The sequence below is a fragment of the Antedon mediterranea genome, chromosome 10, assembly GCF_964355755.1.
Source record: "Antedon mediterranea chromosome 10, ecAntMedi1.1, whole genome shotgun sequence".
In the NCBI taxonomy this organism is placed as follows: Eukaryota; Metazoa; Echinodermata; class Crinoidea; order Comatulida; family Antedonidae; genus Antedon; species Antedon mediterranea.
Genome location: NC_092679.1, coordinates 22,095,531 through 22,119,571, shown reverse-complemented (window position 1 = coordinate 22,119,571; position 24,041 = coordinate 22,095,531). Strand labels below are relative to the sequence as shown.

Genomic DNA, 24,041 nt, shown 5'->3' with positions numbered 1-24,041 from the left:
TTGAAAAAATGTGTTAACCAATGTTCTAACATAGTGAAAATAAAACTCTGTCTACACTATCAAACTAGTTTGACAAGAAAAGTGTGATGTGCCCAAATATGGTAGTAATATGACATCGTCATGCCCATATTTGGGCACATCACATTTTTTGGATAGTGTAGACAGAGCTTAAAATACTCTTTAAATAAATCACGCACAATTATTAGGTTTTTGTCATTTTATTTTTTAAAAACCCTTGCAGATAAGTTAACAGAAATAAATTACAAGTTGTATACATTTTGTATACTACAGAAATATTTTATTTACAATGATAAATAAGTTTTTTACTTCTCAAAAGAATTGAATTTATTTCTTGATTTTATTGAACTTTTAAATTGATTTTTGTTTTTGCTGAATCATAATTTTGTTTTAATGCAACCAATTCATTTCCTAGTTTCTTTGATTAACTATTATTTAATTGTGATAATTAGGACTAAAAATTGTTATGTTGCCCACCGACTGAAAGTACTTCTATAATGAAAAACTTATTTCATGAACTTTTTCGGTTAGAAACATTACAATTTTCGGTATGCCTAATGTACTAATATTAAAGTTGAAATTGGCAATGGTAGTAGAAAATTCATGTATAAAACTATTAGTGCATGGCAGTGTTGTATCATTATATCCAATTTAAAGGCCAATTTACACAGACGATAAAAACAAGTATCCATGTTATTTCTGATGACCATTTACACAAAATGCATAGTAGACGGGCGGTTAAGCGGAAACCCGTTCAGGATAGATACGGATTCTATGAGGGACAAGTACACGGTTTTTCGCTTACCTTTATTGTTAGTCTGTGTAGATTGGCCTAATTAAAGCACCACTTTTAGAGGAGAACTTTCAAAAGGTGGTTGTTCATTTTGTTCAACGTTTTATTGTAGTATGCTATTTCAGTTGTTCTGGCTTTAGTTGTCATTGGAATTTATGTGTCCTGGTTAGTAGTAGTATTCCAGTCCACTTCACTACTTAATCCATATCATCATCATAATCATTATAATCATCAATTCCTAAAACAAAAATACAAGTTCCATTTCAATTAACTCTTGTATTGACTTGGTTTAGTAGCAAAGAAATGGTTAAACATTTGAACTTTCTTCAAAGTTCCACATAGTCTGCCATCCAACTCCATCCATCATTCATCAACCTTCTTCTTGCCATCTTGTGTAAATAGTTTTGTAGTAAGTAACGGCCTTGGGAAAAACACCAATCTGGTGATCCAAGAGTTGCATTCGTTTTTAAATAAAGTTGTTATTATTATTATTACTCAAACAGGCTACTCTAGACCAGTATTGTTTTCAGGTCTTGCCAACCACACTAAAAGCTTCATTTAGAAAATTGTACTACCTACTACTGTAATACTATTTTTTCATGTACCGTATGATGTTTAAACTCTTTGAAAGCCATCCTAAGGCTCTGTCTACATTATCAAACTTTATGTGTAAACAAAATGTGATGTGCCCATATATGGACATGATGAGGTCATATCACTACCATATTTGGGCATATCAATACCATACTTAGGCACATCACACTTTTTTGTCACATAAAGTTTGATAGTGTAGAGCTTAAGATTTCGGGCAAACACTGAATCTCACCACATGTATATAACAAATCCTTCTTACCCGTATGTCCCATCAACTGAGCTGCACTCTGCAGTGGTTCTTCCGTGTCCTCCACAACATAGTCCTCTTCTACATCTCCTTGTTCGTCCTCCATTCCATGATGGTCATACTGTACCGGTCCCGACTCCACGATGGCTTTCACTTCTACCTTTGGCTCTTTTTTCAGTATCGGTTGCTCTTCAATTTTCACATGTTTTGGTTTGTTCTTTAAAAAATAAATAATTCTTTGTTTACCTTATTTATTTTTTAATATCAACATCTATGTTTAGTAAAATGAGTAGCCTTGCCCCTAGTTACTTTTATGAACCACCACAAGCACCTAGATCCCCCCTAAAATATAATTATGACACGCCATGTATGCCAAAATTTCCAAAGAAAAAGAGTAAAACACTGTAGTATTGATGGTAATATTAATAAAAAAGGTAAAAACTGTCACTACAATTGGCTATAATTTATCTTAAAATCATATACACAAATTAAAGTTTAAATCTCTTCAATTTTTCTTTTTACTAACCAATCCATAACTATCTCTTTTACTGCTACCCAAAAATGGTCGACTGCGTTTTGCTGTGATGGGTCGAATCGGGCCAGATTCTTCGACAACTTCCGTCGGTACCCTCTGCGGGGTAACAGGTTCATCTTTGCTCTTGTTCAAATCCCTGAGAACGTCATAGTTAATTTTGCAAGATATTTTTTTCTCCACAAGAAGTTTCTCTATCGCTTCTCCAGCAGTGTTGGCTTGGATAGGAGTTCTTTTTTGTGACTTTCGTTTCTGGAAGATATTGTTTCCAGGTAAAGTTCTGTCTGTCTACACTATCAAACTGTGACAAAAAAATGTGATGCGCCCATATATGGACATGATGTCATATTACTACCATATTTGGTCATCACACTTTTTTTTTTGACATTGTAGACAGAGCTTTAAATGAGAAAAACATCAAATACATGGCTCGCCAATTAAAGGATGGCAAACCCATGTTTTTTCCATTTGAGACACTGTATTGGGTTTCAGAATATAAACCAAGGACTCTAGGTCTTGTCAACCACCAAACCAGTCTAGAAATTGTCATACCTTTTTTGCTTGGTCAGGTTTAATTATCCCCATTTCCCGGTCTTTCGCTTCACGTTCTTCCTTTTCTATGAAATAAAAATTGTAACAAATAATTCTTGCTATTTTTTTCTTCAAATAGTTCAATATTCTTGCTATGTTTTTCTTCAAGTAAGCTGTTTGGTTTGTGTTACCTTTTTGTTGCTGGAGGTATTCATGGTTTTCTTTCATCCAAATTTCTGTTTTTATAGCTACTTCACCGTCACTTAATATAAACTAAAAAACAGTTGAATAAAATAGACAAATAAGATGATTAGAAAAAATGTACAATTCCTTTCTGCCAACCTTCTAAATGTGAGAGCCATGTGGCGTATTAGTTATAAGGGATGTCAGACTAGCATTGGAGAGGCATGTGGCGTATTAGTTATAAGAGATGTCGGACTAGCATTGGCGATGCATGTGGCGTATTAGTTATAAGGGATGTCAGACTAGCATTGGCGAGGCATGTGGCGTATTATTTATAAGAGATGTCAGACTAGCATTGGAGAGGCATGTGTTTCAGTTCCATCTACACTAACAAACTTTATAAATTGTTATGTGCCCATATATGGACACAATGATGTCATATCAATACCATATTTGTAGACTAGGCTATAGTCTTACCGCGTCTATCTCACCATCATCAATACCAGTAAGATCTAGCTCTGGGTCATCTTCGGCCACTTCTACGAACAAGAAAATTTAAAAGCTATTTGATTTTCAGTTATTGGTTATAAAAACATGCGTGTTTCTTAGCTTGATGCTTAAATTTATTAAGAACTTTAACGCCACATTATATTTTTTTATTAGAAGTTAGTGTATGGAATTGCATTAGGGAGTCTTGTAAAGTATTGTAAAAGATTAAGGAATTCATTCTTTGTGTGTGTTGATTATGATATGATAAGAACTGAATTACCGTTTTTACTTAAAATGAAGACCATATATTATTCACCTTTTGCAGTTGAGATCTGCATGCATTCTTCTATTGTACTGGACAAGCCTAATGACATAGCACTCGGTCCTAGGCCTTTCTTAGGTAACATATCACCACTTATATCAGTTGGTAACAGGCTCTCCAGTATGTCTTCTGCGGCACTGTCATCTGTTAATTGATCTGTTATTTCCCTAGAAGTTGATGGGGTCTCTACTTGTGAAGGAGCTGCTGATGTGTGTGCCGCCTGTTCCAGTGTCTGCTGGTCTGGTGTAGCATCTAATTTGCTGACATTCGCTTCATCAATACCACGAAATGGTGTACTTTCCTCTAATACAAAACTTTCTGAAAGGTCTGATATCATACTTGCAGCATCTAAAAATCAAACACCAACAATACATGTTAGAACCTCTCTTTTAGGACACAACTATTCAAGGACACCTTTTTTCAGGACACATTGTTGAGTCCTTAAGGTGTCCCCATAATATGGTTTCTAATGTACTTGGTTTGCATATTAAAAATATTTATTTCTTTAAAAGTTGTATTTGCAGAATATTCGTTCTTATTGTCTTTATTCTGCTCCTCTGTATTTTTTCATAAGAATATTTAAAAAATAAATATGAGGCTAAATGAGAAACATAAAGAGATGCCCCTCCTCTGATTATCCATGGAAGACACTAACCATCATCATCCTCTCCTCTTTTCTTTCTTAGTAATGCCTTTTCTATCTCTTCTTGTACTGATGTAATTTCTCCTGCAAAATCCTGCAATTTCATTTGTTCTTTTTGCAGCTGAAATAAAAAAAACTTTTATTTAAATGTTCTCTTACTATTATTATATTTCTAATTATTATATTTTTTTGTATAACAGAAAATGTATGTTTATTCCTGGAACTACTGCATACATTTGTTTTTAGTATCCCAAGCTAAAAGTAGAGCATTATGAGTATTATATTGTTTGCGTAGTACCTGGTGTAATTTGGCTTTTCGTCTTGCCTGCCTAAATGACGGTGGGTCTTGTTCTTCTTCTAGATCAATGCGATTAAATTCTTCAATTGTCAATTTACCTGAGGGCGTCTCTTCAAACTCTGTTAACCTGAAAATAAATCATATTTTGGTTATTACAGTAGAGCCTATATTAAGGGAACCTATCTATACTATACTACTTCTAGTTTGTTTCACAGAAATGTGTCCCTTTAATAGAGGTGTCCCTTTAACAAAAGTGTCCCTTTAATAGGAGTATCCCTTTAATATAGGGGTGTCCCTTTAATAGAATTGTCCCTTTAACAAAAGTGTCCCTTTAATAGGAGTGTCCCTTTAATAGGAGTGTTTCTTTAATATAGGGGTGTCCCTTTAATAGGAGTGTCACTTAATAGGAGTGTCCCTTTAATATAGGGGTGTCGCTTAATAGGAGTGTCCCTTTAATATAGGGGTGTCCCTTTAATAGGAGTGTTTCTTTAATATAGGAGTGTCCCTTTAATAGGAGTGTTTCTTTAATATAGGGGTGTCCCTTTAATATAGGAGTGTCCCTTTAATATAGGAGTGTCCCTTTAATAGGCGGGTGTCCCTTTCATAGGGGTGTCTCTTTAATAGTGGTGTCTCAAAGGAGGGTTTACCTTTTACGAAGGGTGGCGTCACAGACTTTCACCACTTTTATAATCTCCTTTTGCGTCCTGTTGAAGTCATGAAGCCGTGCAGAAACGAGGAGTGCTGAGGAAGGAAATAAAAAAATTGATTGGACGTCTTAAACAAACGACACATGGTTTTAGAGATGTTGATTTGTATTCAAATAACTACATACCTGCACCACAAAGCCCAGAGGGCCTTCTTCCGGTATGCATCCAGTCCCTTTTCATCCTTGATACAAGTCGCAATGCAGTCATTGAAACATCATGGGTTTTATCGCCAAATTCCAACTTGTGCGCAAATCTTGCTATATAGAGGCACGGGTCTAAAAGAATATAAGCTTGGTTTAAAAAAATAATCGCATCTAAAATTATAAATGTAACAGCGATAATACATTTTCAACGCCATCATGTACCAACAAAAGTAATTATATTTTTGTTTATATTATTTATTTTGGTCTGACAGACAAACTGACCAATATACAGTTACATAAACACAGTCACAGTCAATGCTTCGCGCGCCGGGAACCAAATTAGATCGCGCGACGACGATGACATCATCAACATTAATTAATTCGCGAGAAAACCGGAAGTGATCGGAAATAAATAAACATGGCTTCTTTTGTCGGCGGTCGATTGTTATGCTAAATAAATCACATTTTTTTAAACTTCCTTCAACAAATATCATAAAACTAATAACGCTAATTGTTACGGGTCGGTTAGGCTTTGTTCTTTCTGCTTTTATACAAAAGAAGGTTAGTCAAAACAATACATTTATGGGTTTATTTCCAAGCCAACGCTCCAAGGATGAGACCATAATGACATAATGTTACACAGCTGTAAGACTGTGTCATGATGGGCCGAGGCCAACGAAATTATGTGGCGCTGGGCCAGCGTTGGTTTGTGCAGGACTAGGAATTGTTAGTCGGCGTAGGACTTTTTTGCGATATTCTTGTGACTTTCGAATTTGTAATTAATAAACACAAGAAAACAATTTTTTTAGTCTAGCCTACAAATTGAAGTTTAATAATTTTCTAGATAATAGTCAACACCCTTAATTTATTAAAAACTAGGCTAGGCTAGGCCCTAAAAAATGTAAGCAAGTCAAGTTTAGTTGTATATAGATAGGCTTCTCCATCTTACTAAACTAGGCTACCTACAGGCTTAGGCTAGTAGTAGTAAATAGGACAGGGTTCTCTAGCTACAGTAGGCCTAGTTACTATAATAGGCCTATTTTGGGGATGTACAGTAAGGCTAAAAAATATTCTGGCTTCAATAATCTATAAATTTTGACTTTTTATGTTCTCAATTCTGTCACGTATGCTTTATAGGCTTATTAATATTAGACTTAGTCAGATTAAAAGAGAAACCACTCGAAACGGACAATAGGGAATACCAAACATCCTTTTTCCTTCCTTTACTGGTTTCGATAAACCTTTTGTCTGTATAATTACAATAGCCTAGGCATAGTTATACTAGTAATAGTAGTACTGTATGTGCTTTAACATGTCCGATCAGCAGTGAGAATAGTCATTTACAAAAACTACTACAAAGCAATCTTGGTAATATTTTGAATTTAATCTTTATTTTTAATTTCAATTTACTGTACATAAAATATGAATAGTCATTTGAAATTGGTTTCTGTTCCTGTAGTAGATTAAGAAATAATTGTTAACATATTGTATTCAATATTATATTTCATTTAGATTCATAGAAACCAGGCAACCAAATGATAAAAATGGAGCAAGTACCCATCGCGGGAGGGGCAGCAGATAATTCACCAGTTGTGTACGTGCAGGAATTCCAACAGCACGTCATCCAAGAACCGCTAGAGGATGTCTCGGAACCTACACAACAAAAGGAAACTTCGAAGACTAAACCGCCAAACAAACTCCCCCCACCTATCAAAGTTGTCGCCGGGGTGAATTGGCAGGCTAGCACTAGCAGCGTCCGCAGTCGGAATTCCTTGATGTTCGACAACGAACTGATGAGCGACGTTACATTTTTGGTCGGGCCAAAGAACCAGGCTTATAGAATTCCCGCACATAAGTATGTGCTGTGTACGTCCAGTTCTGTATTCTACGCCATGTTCTATGGCGAGCTGACGGAGAATACGTCGGAGATCGTTATTCCAGACGTGGAGCCAATAGCATTTTATGCTATGCTTAGGTACCGTATGATATATACAAATAATGTTTAATGGATAGAAGAAAATTTTCATGAGTTTGAGGATCGACTTATACTACCGTCTACCTTATAGTATTTAATGATGTAGAGCCAAGTTAATAGGCTTTTTAACTCCTGAAAATGCCAAATATTATTTGGTTTATAACACCCACTGTTTTAAATCATCTAAACTAACAAAATTAAACAATGGCATAGAGAAACTCTATACTGCCCAGTGATATTTAGAAATTAATACATTTTTTTAAATGGAAAAAAATGTGGAAATCTGAAAATATGCATTATATTTTAAAATCATTGTTATTGTTAATAATCCTAATATCATGTAATAGTAGTACAGTACCTTTTAGTTAAAAATAAATAACTTTTTTTTAACAGATATATGTACTGTGATGACGTGGATGTAAATGCAGACAATGTGTTATCAACTTTGTATGCAGCAAAAAAATACTTCCTACCTCATTTAGCGACGGAGTGCGTGAATTTCCTCGAGATGAACCTTACTGCGCGCAATGCATGTTTTCTTCTGAGCCAGAGCCACCTATTCGATGAACACCAGCTGATGCAACAATGCTGGGAAGTCATTGATGCACAAACAGAGGTCGCCCTCCGAGCCGACAGTTTCGTTGACATAGATTTTAAAACACTTCAAAGCATCTTATCTCGCGAAACGCTCAACGTAAACGAAGTTGCGCTTTTCCATGCAGCAGTTCGTTGGGCGAAAGCAGAGTGTAAACGTCAAGAAATGATAACCACGCCACCAAACCTGCGTAAGGTTCTCGGTAAAGCACTTTATTTAATACGAATTCCAACAATGGTGGTAAAAGCGTTTGCCAACGAAATTGCGAATCTTCAGATTTTAACATTGAAAGAAACGAATGATGTGTTTCTATATTTTACTGCGGACAAGAAACCGAATTTAGAATTTCCGGTGACGGCACGCAAAGGGTTAAGAACGTGCTCGGTTCATAGATTCCAGTCTTCTGCCTATCGCAGTAATCAATGGCGCTATCGTGGTAGATGCGACAGTATACAGTTTTCGGTTGACAGACGGATATTCATTGCAGGGTTCGGTCTTTACGGTTCTAGTACTAATGGAGCTACGTACTCCGTACGCATTGAACTAAAACGTAACAAGAAAACACTAAGTTCAATGGACACTAGATTTACGTCAAACGGTTTAAGTAAAACGTTTCCGATTATGTTTGAACACCCGGTTCAGGTTGAACCACGTATAACGTACACCGCTAACGCAATACTCGACGGTAGTGAACTTAGCTATTTTGGCCAGGAAGGCCTTACCGAGGTGACCTGTGGGTGTGCGACATTTACTTTCCAGTGTTCATCTGAAAGCACAAACGGGACTGGCGTACAAGGAGGCCAGCTTCCGCAAATCATTTTCTACGCATGATCAAAATTTTATTTACAAGATATTTTATGATTTTAAATCGATGTGTAAGCAGTTCCAAATTGTGTGGTAATCTTTTTGTGGACTAGATAGAAAAAAAGAACTGTGAGTTCTTAAACATAATACAGTGTAAATATAAAAACGTACAGTATTGTATTCGTGTGATAATATTTAGTAAAAACAGTAAAAATTCAGCTAATATACCAATGTGTGACTGTGACTGCCGCAATATAAATAATAACTTATTTATAAAAAAATTGCTAAAGTAGTTGAAAAAAGTGTTTAGTAACATGTGGCTGAAAACCAATAATTGACAGATTGGTTATTTTTTTAGTTTATACCTGCAGTAGTATCTGTCTGGTATAGTGATCACGGAGTGGGGTGGGTGCTGATATGAGTGTACCGTGTAATGGAGTATGTAGAAAAATGGCTATCAAGCCAAATTTTATTGTAGAGTATTTAAATTTTATTTAAAATCAAGTAGCAACCCCAGTAGATTTGTACTGTACTTATTTTACCTCAGGCTATAAACTGCATGTTGACACAAATGTAAAACTGGGTGTGATTTCACAAAAAAAAAAGGATTTGTGTCGGAAGGAGTCTTTGTACATTGTAGTAAAAGGTATTTTGGCTCTCAAGCCAAATTTTATTGATAGATAATATTAATTAGTTATTAGTATTTGATTTTAACTTGGGTAGTAAAGCAAATAGCTCTTATTTATTCCCAGTAGGGTTGTATTTATTTTATAAATAACTAATAAAGTTAAGTTACCCCAAAATCATTATCTTCCTTATACTGATTTGATGCACCTCTTGCCAGCAATACCAATCATCAAATAATTGTTTACAAAATTATTAATTTTTATACAATGTGAATTATTTTAAATCAATTTGAAATTCCTATGCACCAACGCAAATTTAGTTAAATAAATTGACTACATATTATTTTTATTTGACTTATGCATGTAAAGTATGGTGCTATTGTTTTAAGAGAGTTAATACTTAGTAGCAATTTCATTTTAATAAACTGATGCATGGGAATCAAGGTTATAAATTAACTTGGATTCATATGCAGCTCTTCATATTCCATATGAGGTCGGAGGTCACTGATTGTGTCATTTTTTATATTTTAATTGTTTTGTAACTACTGTGGCGTAGCTTTGAGTCATTGTATTAAGTAATTGGTCGGTGGTCTAGAGGTATGAGCGCCAGGCTAGTGATCTGGATGTCGTGGGTTTGAATCCCTTTTTTTCACAAGTATTCTCAATGTATAAAGTACAAATTACATCAGAGTGAGGCAAAAACAAACATCTGACCGATTTCTTATATTGTTAATTACTATCATAACTCATTTAATAGAAATGTGTGTAATTTGTTATTAAAAATTAGGATGCTTATAATTTTGTTCTTATTTCTAACTATAATCAGGAATATTTGAGGTAGAATGCACTTTTAGTTTGCTAAAATGTAAATTTTTATAAATATTGCAAATTAATTTTATTGCAAGTCAATATCTTGCCTGTCAACAAATAAAAAGTTGATGCTTTTAAATTAATTATTTTTAACTGTAAATTTGTAACATTTTTTTAGTGAATATTTTACAGTAGAACATCTCCTTACCATGAAACAAACAAGGGGAAAGTAGGGGATACTAAGGTGTACCCTTAAAACAGGAGTTCTGCTGCATTAAAAAAATAACCTAGGATTGTAAAAGTTAATTTTTTTTCTATTTTTTATAAATTATTTAATTTTTAATATCACTGCAAGCAAGATAAATGTAAAAATAAAATATTAAGAAAAGAAGTAAATGTAATAGGTTGTAATTTGTATGTACTGTAGTTATTTCATAAAATGCGAACTGAATAGATTACACCGAGTGAGAATTTTATTTCAAAATTTAAAAAATGTGCTGTGTTTTATTTTGCATGATTATGTACAGTAGAAACGCCCTTTTGCGGCATCCCCATTGACCATATGGCATCCCCATTGACCATATGGGAAACCTAAGTTTGGTTCTCATTAGAGATGCAACAAAAAGAACTTAGACTCAATTTCATCATGATTTTTTCAGTGTCTTACAAAATAATTATAAAAACTACATTCAAATTCAACTTGCTAAAAACATAGAAACAATGCAAGCCAGTTGACCAATGACAAGTGACATTTTAAATATTCAATCATTTGTGATTGGTCCTTGTGTTGCATTTCCAGTGGGAACCAAGCATAATGTTGGGTCTGGAATGTGTCCCCTTAATAGAGGTTCTAAAAACAACACCTGATTTTTACTTTTTATTTTCTACCTTAATAGGATATTTGGTTGTACTCACCGATAGCCGCTACGTTGATGTGAAGTTCTTGCGACAACTTTAAGTAGACTTTACCTAGGGTGTACACATTTACCTGCGAAAAATGTAAACAAAAAAAAAACATTATTAAAACTATTTGGCTGTTAAATTCTTAAATGTTTTACTGTGGTATATTAAAAAAAAAAAAATATGACCAACCAAGACTTGAACCCATGATCTACTAACCGTAGGCCAGTTGCTTACAAACTGAGCCACAATGCAATATAGGGAATTACAGTAGTGATCTTATATTTGGCTGCTAAAATTCTTAAAATTGATGAATATTTTACTGTGGTATATGTTACATAAAACATGACCAGCCAAGACTTGAACCCATGATCCACTAACCACAGGCCAGTTACTTTACAACTGAGCCACAGAACAACATAAGAAACCTAATAGTAATCTTATATTTGGCTCTTACATTCGTGAAATTGACAACTACTGTAGTTAGCTCAATATTCAATATTATTTTTATTTTGCAGGGTACTGTTATTACTTTGTATGTTTCTTTTACAGTACGGTATATATATATATATTTTTTTTTTCCTTGTTCGATACAGCAGGCCCTGATTATTATTTTTCTACCATGCCTTATTGATTTTCAGGATAATCGATATATTGGTGATGTCAACTTATTTAAATTTTGAGTAACGTTATCTTCAATCTGGGCCAAATGCACACCCACTGTCAACCCCTGCAATTTTCCTAGTGTATCTCCCAGTTTATTAGCGTACATAAGGTTTATCGCAAATAGCTTCTACAATGCATGATGGGAAGGGTTTGGGAGCAAACGTCACAACGCGTACGTACGTGATTTGTTGTTTGTACGTACTCGTCGTGACGTTTGCTCCCAAACCCTTCCCATCATGCATTGTAGAAGCTATTTGCGATAAACCTTATTAATGTACTATGTTCATGCATTGGTTTTTAAATGTTTAAAACAAATTAAACTTTTTCAATTATTTGACAAGCTTGCTGCTTTTAATACCTACCTGTAATAAATCGCTAAAGTCAAGTAGCATGTCTGAGAAAATTAAGAAATGAAATTTTTTCAAATTAACAAGTGGTGCTGAAATTGTACCAAAGATTATTTGGCTTCTTATTAAGTTAACTATTATATAAGTGGACACTTTACTTTGAAATACAGCAAACTCCTATTCTGTTGCATTCTACTGTAGTTAACATATATCTACAATTCTCTGAATTGTGCCCAGCTCAAAAGATTTCCCGAATTACTACCTCCCTTAACCCACCTCCCTTCCCCACCTTCAATATATGTTTTAACACTACAGCAAACCCCCTTTCATGGGGCTGACACCTGTATTAAGGGGACATGTTGTATCCCCTCTTTCTATTCTACTGCTGTAGTTAACATAACCAATTTTCTTAATTGTGCCCAGCTGAGAAGCTTGCACATCTTTCCCTTCCCTACACCCTCTCCCTTCCTTTCCCTCCCTCCCTTTTCTTTGCCTCCCTCCCTTTTCTTTGCCTCTCTCCCTTTCCTTGCCTTACTCCCTTCCCCCGCCCTCTCACATATACCCCTTAACATCTCTCATAGGATACGAGGTGTTCCCTCGGTACGACAAACAAGGTAGAGACAAGCAGCAACAATATGCGTTGTCTTGCGCCCTCTTGTTAGCTTTTTAGAGACGGCCATTTTGAAGAAGTTGTAGGCTGTGTCAATACAATGTGAATTCAATTTCAGCTGACCTCCGAGCCCTTGTATTGTTCTTTTGCCTAAAAAGAAAAAAGATTTTATTCCATGAAATTTATGTATATTTTGGATTTATCCTGCAGTCTTTTCTACAGTATTACATGATTGTTAGAGGGGTTCTTTTTCCCTAAAAGTGGAAAAAGTGAGAGTATTAAAAAGAACTATTCTATGGAGTGGGTACCTCCACCCTCATTAGTTTCCATTGGCCTACTGTCAGTAGTACCGTATGTAGTATTGTTGGCCAAAAAATTGTCATGAACAAGCTACAGTAGTACTGTAGCTTGTATTGAACCACTGGAAGTCTGGGCAGGGCACCTTAAATGAAAAGGTGGGTTTGTTCGAAACCCCCTACCCCATGGCACTATCGAATTGAAAAATCGCTAGTACCATTTTGCAAGGTGATTGCTCTAGACTCTTTACCAAATCCATGATGGAAACTTCCACCAAGAGTGTGTGATTTCCCACCTACAAGACAAAGAAAATAATATATCATTAAATTTTCAAATTCATGGAATATATTCGAGTTGTAGCTCTCTTCTTGGAGAGAATAGGCCAATGTCAGTTTATCCAGGTAAGCTAGGCACGAAATAGACTTATATATTTAATTTTTTCATTTCAAATTTTCATTTGAATGTTTTACCTTCTGATGACACAAACTGCCCAATAACAGATGTGCCCCCGAGACTATTTTCAGCAAAATTAACTTCCGACACAATAATATTGTCCTCCAAGACCGAGCCGCATGATTCACAGACTGCATTACCCCGAGCTTGATCAAAATCTACATCGGTTCCTCCACAATGTGGGCAAACAACCGTCTTTGAGGACATAGTTTGAAGATTGTTTTTGTCAAACAATTAGCCTACTACAAACAATGCTACAACTACATGTCATTGGCACTATAAAAAAGGAAATTCATTATTTTTTATTTATTTTATGGAACCAGACAGGTCAGAGTTGAAACAATCTAAAGTACTATTTGTATAATCTATTGTAATGCTAAAGTGTAGCCGATTTTGGTATTTAAATTGCCTATCTTTGGCTAAGCCTTGCTTGAGCAGCAATAGGCGTACCTTGATAACACCACTACGGGACTATATCCACCAGGGAAGCTGAAAGAAATTGCACAAGTCGGGGGTTGAAGGGAATGACGGTAGGGCCTAGCTGTTTTACACCGAAAATTCCTCGCAGACACTAAAATCAATAACTTCAAGCCAAATATTTAAACGATGACATTTAAAGCTAATGTAGAAAGAGTTTAGAAGTACCAAAAAAAATGTTAAAGTACTTGAAAATCTACCAAATTAAGAACCGAATTAAAAAAAATGCCTTTCGCTCTTTTCTCTCCACGAACTTGGTCAAAATCCGCGAAGATTCTTTAAACATTGAGGGCGCCTTTTGTAAGAAAAATAAATATGTTTGGAAAGGAAAAAGTTGCCCTCGGATGATGGGTTTGGCAGAAATACCCGCCTACGGGGGTAATAGACAGCTATATTTATTATCTTATTTCCATATACCTAATACTTGGATAAACTTAATACAGTATTTTAATGAGATAAACGTTTTCTGAAACAAAACAAAATTAACTACAGTAGGTACAGTATTTTCATTTTCCTCTTAGGATTATAAAATAGTATATTCTCAGGTATATTAGTTTTGAATGAACTTGCAAATGTAACTTAAATCATGGAGTTATAAATGTATACCTCCATGCTTATATAAAAGGTAAAACCATACATATTTCTGTGTCTTGCGGACTTTTATGTGACGCACAGTGACTTAATTTGCATATTTTCCACGTGGATATGTTTAAATAAGACGGGGTATTTGTAAAAGGTGGTTACAGTGAGTCATCCTTGTTTTGTATGCAAAAGTCAAATAAAAGTGAACGGACCGTACCAAATGTATCGTATTTATTGTTTAAGCTTAATAATGATACAGTATAATGTGTAAAATCATATATTTGTTGTTATCCCGTTGAAGAGGGTCAATATTAGATAGAATATTATGTATTGTCATTTTAACAAGGTACAAATAAAATTTGGTTAATTGATTTACATGCAATATACAAATGAATCATCAAAACAAAAGCGTCGTAACCAGTGATTCTAAAAAGAATTTACAAACTTGCTATTCAGATTCAGATTCGATTTATTAAGTCATTTCATACATAGTATAATGATAATTGTTTTCCTGGCAGAAAAACACAAACAAAGCAATACATACATAATATTTACATTCATGATCAACTTGGAAACTAACAACAACATTGTTGTGTAGTCTAATAGCGCTAGGTAAGAATGAAAATTTATGTCTATTTCTTTTAACTGGAATTGTTGTTAATCTTCCAGATCTGGTAACTACTAACTTATTGTTGAGAATATGAGATATATCAGCTAAATTAAATACATTAAAGATGTATTGTCCTCCAAAAACATGAAAAATTAAAATAAAATCAGACTTTGAATAGGCCATTTTGCAGTCACTTCTGTAACAAAAAAAATATTTCACTTATAACAAGACAAACGAAACGCTTAATTTTAACCAAAAACTATTGTCTGAAATTTAAATTTAAGTATATTTTGCTTTCAATTACATTATTTCAGGTAAATCATTTTTTTTTTATCCAGTTTTTGGTCAAAATTATGATATTGAATAACTATTACATGAAATTAAAATGGCAACAACAAATTTGAAAAAAAAAATTGTTTAAAGAGACAACATATCATTAATTGAATTATAAACAAAATGATTGTCGGCAGCGTTAGATAGAAATGTACCAAGCGTAAGTATATATAGTATAGGTAACATTGTATACGTTAATTGCTATTTTTTAAATAGTTAATCATACCATAATTGATAATAATATAAATTATTTGATTACTTTAAAATGTGCGTTACAGCAGATAGAAGACATCAAATCAATTAGAGAAAGATCGCCCTCTATAATTGACGTAAATTTTCTTGTACAGTACAGTGAATACGTCAGTTATATTATTACAAAATTGGCCTATTATTAAATATTTCTATAAGATTTTTATATAATAATGTATAAGTTATTATTGTTTTATCATTACATTGCTAACAGATATCATCTAAATTTGAAATACATCATTAGTATTTGAAAAAGTAATCAATTAAATGATGTCATAATTGATCGCGGTGATTATGACATAATAATCAAAACAATACCGGTAGATGATGATGATTAAGTTTTCAGATTGTTGTATGTTACTCCTATTATTAAGTATTTCTAAAATAATTCAGTTCTTGTTACATATATCACTATTTCTAAAATTCTAATTCCATAAGTGCCTTTATTACAAAATGTAATATTCATTTCAATACAATAAGTTTTTAAGTTTGACAATAATTTAGTTGTCCAAAAAAGACATTAAACGTATAGACTAAGGCAACCAGTTTTTAAGTGTATTTTAAAAATGTTATAAGCGTTTAATTACTTTTTAATTGTTTTTAACAATCATTGAAATAATAACTTAATAAAGTTATTGCTTTTTGATCCCAATCTAAATAGTTTCTAAAGTCGGATTAAGGTCGCTGTTATACCAACGTACGTAACAGGATATGACCGACTTTGACCTCTCTATGTAACTCCATGGTAACTGTTCATCTTGATTTTTTGATAGAGAAAAATAAAGGAGAAAAATGTTATGTCATTTATTTGATGAGCTAACTGGGTGGTGATGTCGTCATCACACGCCACATGAAAAGTGAGATCGTCGTAGGTAAATCGGGCACTGAGGTCATCACGCTTCATACTTTTGACCCATATTTGCATAAAATAATCTGACGAAAATGGCCGACGCGGTGGGTGAAAAACAGTGTTTTAGGAAGAACTTTATTTAGTTTTATGTCCTAGTTTTAAGTAATATGGACATAATTGGATTGAAATGTTGCATTAAATATACGTTGATTGATTACTGGTGTCTATATCTTTTGGATTTTATAATATAATCATGCCCTTAGAAAAGAAACGGTGAGTTGTTTTCGTTTGTGTTTGTGAGCAGTCGTCGGGTGGTGTCTCGGGCTTATCAACAACAGTGCACACGGTCGGTCTAGCCCAGATGGGCAGTGTGGCTGACCCGAATGAAGGCCTTTACTGGCCAAACTGTTAATCTCTGACTAGGCTAGTAGGAAGTTTACGTAATAGGTCTGTCTCAGTTTTACTATAACATAATCGTAACCACATTTCGTACTGTTGTCGATCCGTTTTAAAAATTAAAATGAATGAGGATATTAAAAAGAAGTGGTTATGGTTTTCAATGATGATGGTGCTTTTTTACTGTCTGTGGTATATTTAAAGTGAAAAAAAGTTGATAAAACATTTTCCTACACAATTATCTTGTCAAAAATTTGTTTTGTACTACTAAAGTGTAGGCTACAACAACAAAGAGTTAATTAATATTATTATGTGATTGTGAAGCATATTTATTAAACTAGATTTTTGTTCAGTAGCTAAATGAATTGGTCAGATGTTTTCTATTATTTATACATGTCCATGATTGTCAATTTGGATTGGCGAAACAGTTGACCTCAAGGCCTACAGTAATGATTTTACAGAAGATGTACATTTGCGAGTAGACGACCGAGCCGGATTTGAAACTGAACTATTTTTGCCCAATCCTTCAAAATTTAGTCAACTTGGTCGAGGAAAATGATAATGTAAACTTTAAATAATTTGATTTGGAGGTACAGTGTACAGTACAAACATGAGGGTTTACCCCCACGATTTCATCACACAGTTTCTTCACATAGTGTAAATGTAGATGGCCTACAAGTTCAGTTTTTTTTCTCCGAGTTGATATTTTAAACTGGATAATTAGAGAGATGACAATGACCCCATACACATAGAACATTGGTTCCATGCATAATTTTGTTTAACAAAATCAGAAATCATGGACAGTGTCAATTGAGAAGTTTAGTGGAAAAGGCTACTGGTATAGACCGACAAGAACGTTGGCTAGTTTTACTGAAATGTTGTCACAAATTCTGTCTGAAAAGTCTTTAGTCTGTGTCTGTGATTAGTAAGCAAACTGTAACTGAATCCTAATCCTTTGTGTACTGATCTATGCTTTTTACATTCCTTATTGTAATTCAAGAACACAAACAAAGTTTATAGACTTTCAATTTTCTCCAGATCAAAATACAGATTTAAGAACTTCAAGTAATTTGATATTTAATTTAAGTTGTTATACTGTATAGTAAGTATACAATGGATGAATGCTCAGGTGAAAATTAGCTGTATAGATAAACTTGACAAAAATATTTTTTGAACCTGTAGTTTCAGTTCACACAATCCGGTATTGCTAAACCCTGCAAACCTCCAAAAACATAGCAAACCCCATTGAAACAACATAAAAAAGAGTGATTGAATCATGTACAGTGGTGCCCCAAACAATCAAAGTCATATCTCCAAACTTCTTACTGATCAACAAAAGTCAATGTGAAACAATGGGAGAGCTTTCACAATTTTGTACTTTATTTAAATATTTTGGGATGTGTATCAGTGTTTTACCAGAAGAAAAAAAAATTGCTAATTTGCTCCTAATCGGAAAAGAAAATATAACACTTTGTAATGTGGTATTGTTTGTAGGCTTTAAGCCTTAATAAGCATTTAAAACAGTAAGCTATATTTTATATTGAGAATGAATGAAATAACTAACTGTACAATACAATAATACTGTATATTACATAGCCTATGTAAATACACGAACGTGATTGGTTGAAACTGCATCACATGACTACCGCTGCGAGGATCGTAAATTGTATATATCCTCGAGAACGATGGTATTGACTGAGTATTTTTCGCGTAATTATCGTGTCCTCTGTCATTAATCATATAAATTCTCGAGTACGATGATATTGACTGTGTAAATTTCGTGTGGCAACACTCGCGTTTGCCGATAAGTAAACAAAAGTCATCTACTGGGTCTTGAACTCGCGATGAAATTGTCACTCCATCACAAGACAACGCTTCATGCGCTGCGCCACGGAACTTGCTTGAAGAAATTAATCATCTTAACTATTTAAACTATGCATACATAGCGCCCTCATTTATTTTTAGTCCTCCCTAGATGTGATGAAACACCGTTTGTGATTGGTTAATACTCACAGTAGTAACTGGTACGCGCGCGACGCACTGAACATCCGGTGATTCGGCTTGAAGTATGAAGACGAATTATTATTTATTCGGCCTAGGCCTGGCCTAGGCCTAGGCCTACCTGATAATATTATTATTAATGTAGGCTTATTGATGGAAACTCTTCTGTTATTATTTAAACGACCTAGGCTAGTGAATATTTCATTGCCAAGGGATCATTAATTACCGTAGTAATTATCTGTATATTATTCTTCGAAAGGTAAGGTGTCTGGGCATCTTGTTTACATACTACATACATACTACTAGCTACCTGACCCAGCAGATATTCTACTTGTTGTTGGCTATGTGATATAACAGATATCGCCTTTTATATTGGTAAAATATAAGATTAGACATCCCCTCGGGAATGATATTAAGCTCTTGGGAATTATATATTCCCTCGAACATAATATCATTCCCTCGGGGATGTCAAATCTTATATTTAACCTCTAAGCAGTCAATATCTGTATACAGTAATATTTGACTTTTTGTACTAATTTATTGTAGGATCAATCTTTAATATTATTAATTTACAGTATTGATTTCCACAGAGACTAAACTGTATAATTGCAGAAAACTGGTAGAGTAGATAGGATTGTACATTAAAATCTTATTTTACACTAGTCTCCCTTTATTTTTTATTCCAAAAATGAAAAGTCATGATTTTACAAGAAGAATTCTACACAAAACATATGAGCTTTGACCTATAGAAGATCATGAAGGTTTGGTAGTTAGTTTGTAAGCCCATGGGATGGTAGCTGAGGTAACAGAACATCATGAACTAATTTATTGTCAACTGTACAATCTGAATAAAATGAAAGATCTAAGGGAAAGATCATCTTGCATATCATCAAGGGAAAAAATTACTGAACATTTCTTCATTAGGAACAGGTGCATTGAACAAGGAAAAGATATGATTATTCTAAATGTACAGTACTCTATACAAATATAGTATCTTTAGATAAATTTGTAAATTTGATATCTTTTGGTATTTACAGTCAATTGTCAGTATTGGAATCTGGTGTGTAGGGGTATTGCTAAACTGCGCAAACCTCCTTTAAACCAATTAATATTGATTAGATCAGAACTAATGAGTATAAAAGGAGACAGGTGAAAAATTAAAAACATTTTGTGTGTTTACAGTACTTTCTACTGTATTATTGAACTACTGAAATACAGAACAGCTAAACCCAGGGGCCCCGGCGCTTATCGGGGCCCATAAGTAATGTCCAGAGGAAAAAACAGGCATTAAAATATGCCGAAAAAACATTGAAACTTGGAGGGCCACTTAGGTTTCCTAAACCAGGGACCTCAGGCCTTTGCGTTACGCCGCTGCAGTACAGTAGTACTACAGTAGTGATAGTTCAAAACACAATAATGTTTTCAAGAGTCCTGCCTCAAATAAATATTAAATCTAATATTTTACAATTCATTCATTTTCTTTATTATAATTTTGTAGGTGGTGACAATGGTGTTTATTAACCCTATGATCCACCCTACAATTGACAGTGACACATACAGTTTAGTAGATAATTACAGTACTGTTGTATTTTAATTATTAATGTAGGCTACAAAACTATTGTAGGCTACAGTACATGCAAAACAATGCCCTATGATCTACCTACGCAGGCAGGCGTACAAACGAAGCCATATTTTTTTTTTACATCAATGGTACAGTACTAAATATAAGAGTTGTTGTGACCTACTTTGTAGATATAGGTCACGCTTTCAATAAAATGTAGTACAGTATTCACTATGAGCAGATTCTAATTACTGAATTATATTCCGCACTCTGTTCAATTTATATAATGAGAGTACAACACTGAAGATAATTTCTTTGTTAGATAATTTTAGGAAAGTGGTAAATAAACAACTGGCGTTTTGTCCATATTGTGACACAACCCAAGACCATTGGGCTGCTTCCATATGGTCAATCTACTACTATTAATGAGATATAATAGTATCAACATTACTGTTTAACATATTAAACAACAAATAAGATTTGTGCTGTGGTATTTAATGTACTATGTATTTTCCATTGTATTGTATACTGCTGACCAATGTTGTTGTGAGCAATACAGTATAGTTTATTACTAAAATATGTAATGTATAAACATTAAATAATTTTCCTTATTATACTGTATAGTGTTATTATGAACATTAATGTGTATTTTGTAATCATTGAGAATCAGAAATATCAATACATTTTTTAAACAAAAACAGATCTGCTAGGTACATCATAGGGCCTGTTTCTATTGAAAAATAAAAAAAGAACGGTTTTTTGGAAACCGGTTTCGGCTGTTGTTTATAAATAAAGATCGCGTTGCAGCTCAATTTTTACTCCAATAAAACCGGTTCCGTCCATGTGCGTTCGTTATGAATGACGTCATTATATACACCACAATGCAGTTCGTTAGGCGGAAGCGCGATTTGATCGAGGTCATGTTTACTTTTTTTCGCATAGCGCGATCCCCAAGAAATAGCATCCATTTCATCATAGAAGGGGGAATTATTACCTGAAACATTATTGTGGTCCTTGGTTAAAGTATAGGTACGTCGCACCCTCTGATATTGTCAAGTTGAACTCGTCTATTTTTCACACGCTTTACAATATTCTTAAAAAAATGTAGGCCTATTATACGCGAGTCTTTCTTCCGACTCCCGACAAGTCCCCTCATCTTCTTTCCTTCACATATTTTTTACGAACCTCGTAATAGCATCGGTCAACATTTTTTAGTTAAATAAAATACTCACTATCTAGAGAAATAAAAATGACTTAGGCCTAGGTCCTATCGCGCGAGTTTGACTGCGAGTTGACCGCAATCATCCCAGTGCAGCAGACTGCAGAGTTCAGTTTTTGGGGTCAAATTGAGACCGCGATTGTGTTGCAGCTAAAAATTGCTCCGCGGAAACCGGTTTCAGAACGGTTCTTTGCGATCGAGACCGCAATCAATTGGGGTTTTTGAAACCGTTTTTAAGATCGGTTCTTTTTTGTGGTTTTTTGTGGGGACCCATTTCTGCTGGCAAGAAAAAACGGTTCTTGAAAAGAACGGTATTCAAAACCGTATTCTCTGCTCTATAGAAACAGGCCCATAGATCGTTTGCCGATAACGTTAAAATACTCTACTACCGTACAGTGCAGGCTACAGTATACTTTAGTTATTATTAGAGATTATATTATTAATTCTTTGTTTTGTCCTGTCTTGTTGAGGGACCCATAAAATAAGTTTTTTCACGCTATAAACCGGGTCACCCTTTTGAAATATACATGTACAGTATAATAAAAGTAATTTTTACCTCAATCTTTACAATAGATAACCAGCAATTTTCTTTTGTTTACATTATCAATTGACTAGCATCAAAGGAGGTTAATTTTCTAGGTCACAACAATAATTGGTATTTATAACCTTTGTAATAAATAGTTTAATAATTATATACTTAACTTCCTACTGTGGCCAATGCTCTTTAAAAGACAAATGGAAAAAAAATATTTCTTTTAGGAAATTTAAAAAGTTTCATTCAGTAGCTCTTACCACAACCTTACTACAGTCTATTCATTGAGTGGGAAGGGGTAACCGCCATGGCAAATAGTCTAAAAATAACCAATCAAAGTTTACTGACGACGATAAATGTTTTATGGAGTAATTGTACAATAATCAATATTCTGTACACATTATAGTTGAAAGAGATGTTTAGTACTACTATACGAGAAAGATGTTGCTGTATGCTGAGATACAGTACTGTAGGTTCTGTATACAAAGGACAAATATTTTCATACAGTAGTACTTTCCATAGGTAAATTAACATTATGTCAAACTACATTGTATTGTATTTTTATTGTGTACAGTAACAGACTATAGCATGCAGTATAAACAGTGACACCCTACTGTTCATGTACAGTACAGTTAATTCTTGGTGTACAGTACTGTACATAAATAGTAAGTGGCCGAGCGGTTAAGACAGTGGAACCGTAATTACGTAGCCATAACATCGGCAGGGGTTCGAGGCTCACTCACTCCATGATTCTGGTGGTAGAACAAGTCTTCTCGGATAAGGACTATAAACCGTAGGTCCAGTGTACATCTGGCTCGTGTGCACTTTAAAGAACCTAGTACATCTTTCGAGACGAGTAGGGGGTTACCCCGGTGTATTAGTACATCACAGTCACTGATCACCAACTGGGCCCTCTGGGAGACCAGTCTTTGACTGATGAGGTCACCCAGTATAAAAAAATAAAATTAAAAAAATAAACTAACAAACAAACAAAATTATTCAAATGCGTGCCAATATGTGACTAAATTATACAACATTAAACGATACATATCTGGAATGTGGAGCAGTGTGTGTGAACTAAAATGGTACAGTGGTAGGACTGTTGTACTTGAAAGTGTTAATGCAAACTACTGCAGGACCTGGAACTGTATATACCTCAACATTACCAGTACTAGGATTATTGTGGAGTTTAAAGGGATGTGGCAATTTTTTAGTTTCCTCTGCATACAATATAATACAGAATTAATACTACAGTACTGTACTGTAAAATAGTAAATTCCTTGAACTCGGACCTCTTCCCACCAGCAGCATCATCAGGCAAGCAAGAGGTGACATGGTAAAATCTGAATGAACCTACGCAATGCCTTGGGTTAAGCACTTACTGTAGTGGAAATAGTTATGTTATATACACTGGCACAGTAATTATACCGTTACTGATAAAAGTACTGTATGACACTCATTAAGCAGTGCAATTACCTTACTGCATGAGGTCTATAGTTTTTGTAAATGTACAAAGTACCTTGTTTTTATCGTAATTTCTGTCCATATGATTTATAAATTAAAATCATCCTTATAAGAGGGGAGGCAGTGAACCGCAAGGTGTTCATTGTGAATTCCGCTTGTTGACGCTCTTCTTCAGGAAGTGGTT

The 24,041-nt window shown here is 34.3% G+C and overlaps 3 protein-coding genes across 4 annotated transcripts in view; 2 read left to right on the top strand and 1 right to left on the bottom strand.

Annotated features, from left to right (window-relative positions):
* Window positions 1-216: 216 nt before the first annotated feature.
* LOC140059774 (transcription factor IIIB 90 kDa subunit-like) lies at window positions 217-14,322 on the bottom strand. Of its 2 annotated transcripts, none has more exons than XM_072105673.1 (17): window positions 14,229-14,322; window positions 13,601-13,859; window positions 13,348-13,425; window positions 12,810-12,983; window positions 12,239-12,270; window positions 11,226-11,298; window positions 5,483-5,632; window positions 5,298-5,391; window positions 4,651-4,777; window positions 4,365-4,473; window positions 3,704-4,057; window positions 3,376-3,437; window positions 2,907-2,988; window positions 2,737-2,801; window positions 2,179-2,436; window positions 1,665-1,869; window positions 217-1,049 (listed from the first exon to the last, which is right to left on the bottom strand). In XM_072105673.1, exons 2-17 carry the CDS (start codon window positions 13,788-13,790, stop codon window positions 1,009-1,011), a joined length of 2,094 nt encoding a protein of 697 aa, XP_071961774.1. In that variant the 5' UTR covers window positions 13,791-13,859; window positions 14,229-14,322; the 3' UTR covers window positions 217-1,008. The 2 variants fall into 2 exon arrangements, with proteins under 2 accessions (XP_071961774.1, XP_071961775.1); XM_072105674.1 differs by having other exon boundaries at window positions 14,249-14,294.
* On the top strand, window positions 5,643-10,889 carry LOC140059775 (BTB/POZ domain-containing protein 3-like). Its single transcript, XM_072105676.1, has 3 exons — window positions 5,643-6,061; window positions 7,013-7,475; window positions 7,869-10,889. The coding sequence occupies exons 2-3, from the start codon at window positions 7,036-7,038 to the stop codon at window positions 8,899-8,901; spliced, it is 1,473 nt and encodes a 490-aa protein (XP_071961777.1). The 5' UTR covers window positions 5,643-6,061; window positions 7,013-7,035; the 3' UTR covers window positions 8,902-10,889.
* A 2,407-nt stretch (window positions 14,323-16,729) lies between the features above and the next one.
* The window catches only part of LOC140060246 (uncharacterized), a 68,378-nt gene continuing 61,066 nt past the window's right edge, over window positions 16,730-24,041 (top strand). The window contains exon 1 of the mRNA XM_072106378.1: window positions 16,730-16,957. Coding sequence (XP_071962479.1) covers window positions 16,938-16,957 — 20 coding nt within the window. The 5' untranslated portion in view covers window positions 16,730-16,937. The remainder of the gene's footprint in view (window positions 16,958-24,041) is intronic.

Coding starts and splice junctions, on each gene's coding strand:
- LOC140059775 (XM_072105676.1), top strand. CDS start 7,036: ATGATAAAAATGGAGCAAGTACCCATCGCGGGAGGGGCAGCAGATAAT. Junction 7,476..7,868: donor GCATTTTATGCTATGCTTAG/GTACCGTATGAT, acceptor TTTTTTTAACAG/ATATATGTACTGTGATGACG.
- LOC140059774 (XM_072105673.1), bottom strand. CDS start 13,790: ATGTCCTCAAAGACGGTTGTTTGCCCACATTGTGGAGGAACCGATGTA. Junction 3,438..3,703: donor GCAGATCTCAACTGCAAAAG/GTGAATAATATA, acceptor TCTTGTTCGTAG/AAGTGGCCGAAGATGACCCA. Junction 2,989..3,375: donor ATGATGGTGAGATAGACGCG/GTAAGACTATAG, acceptor ACTGTTTTTTAG/TTTATATTAAGTGACGGTGA.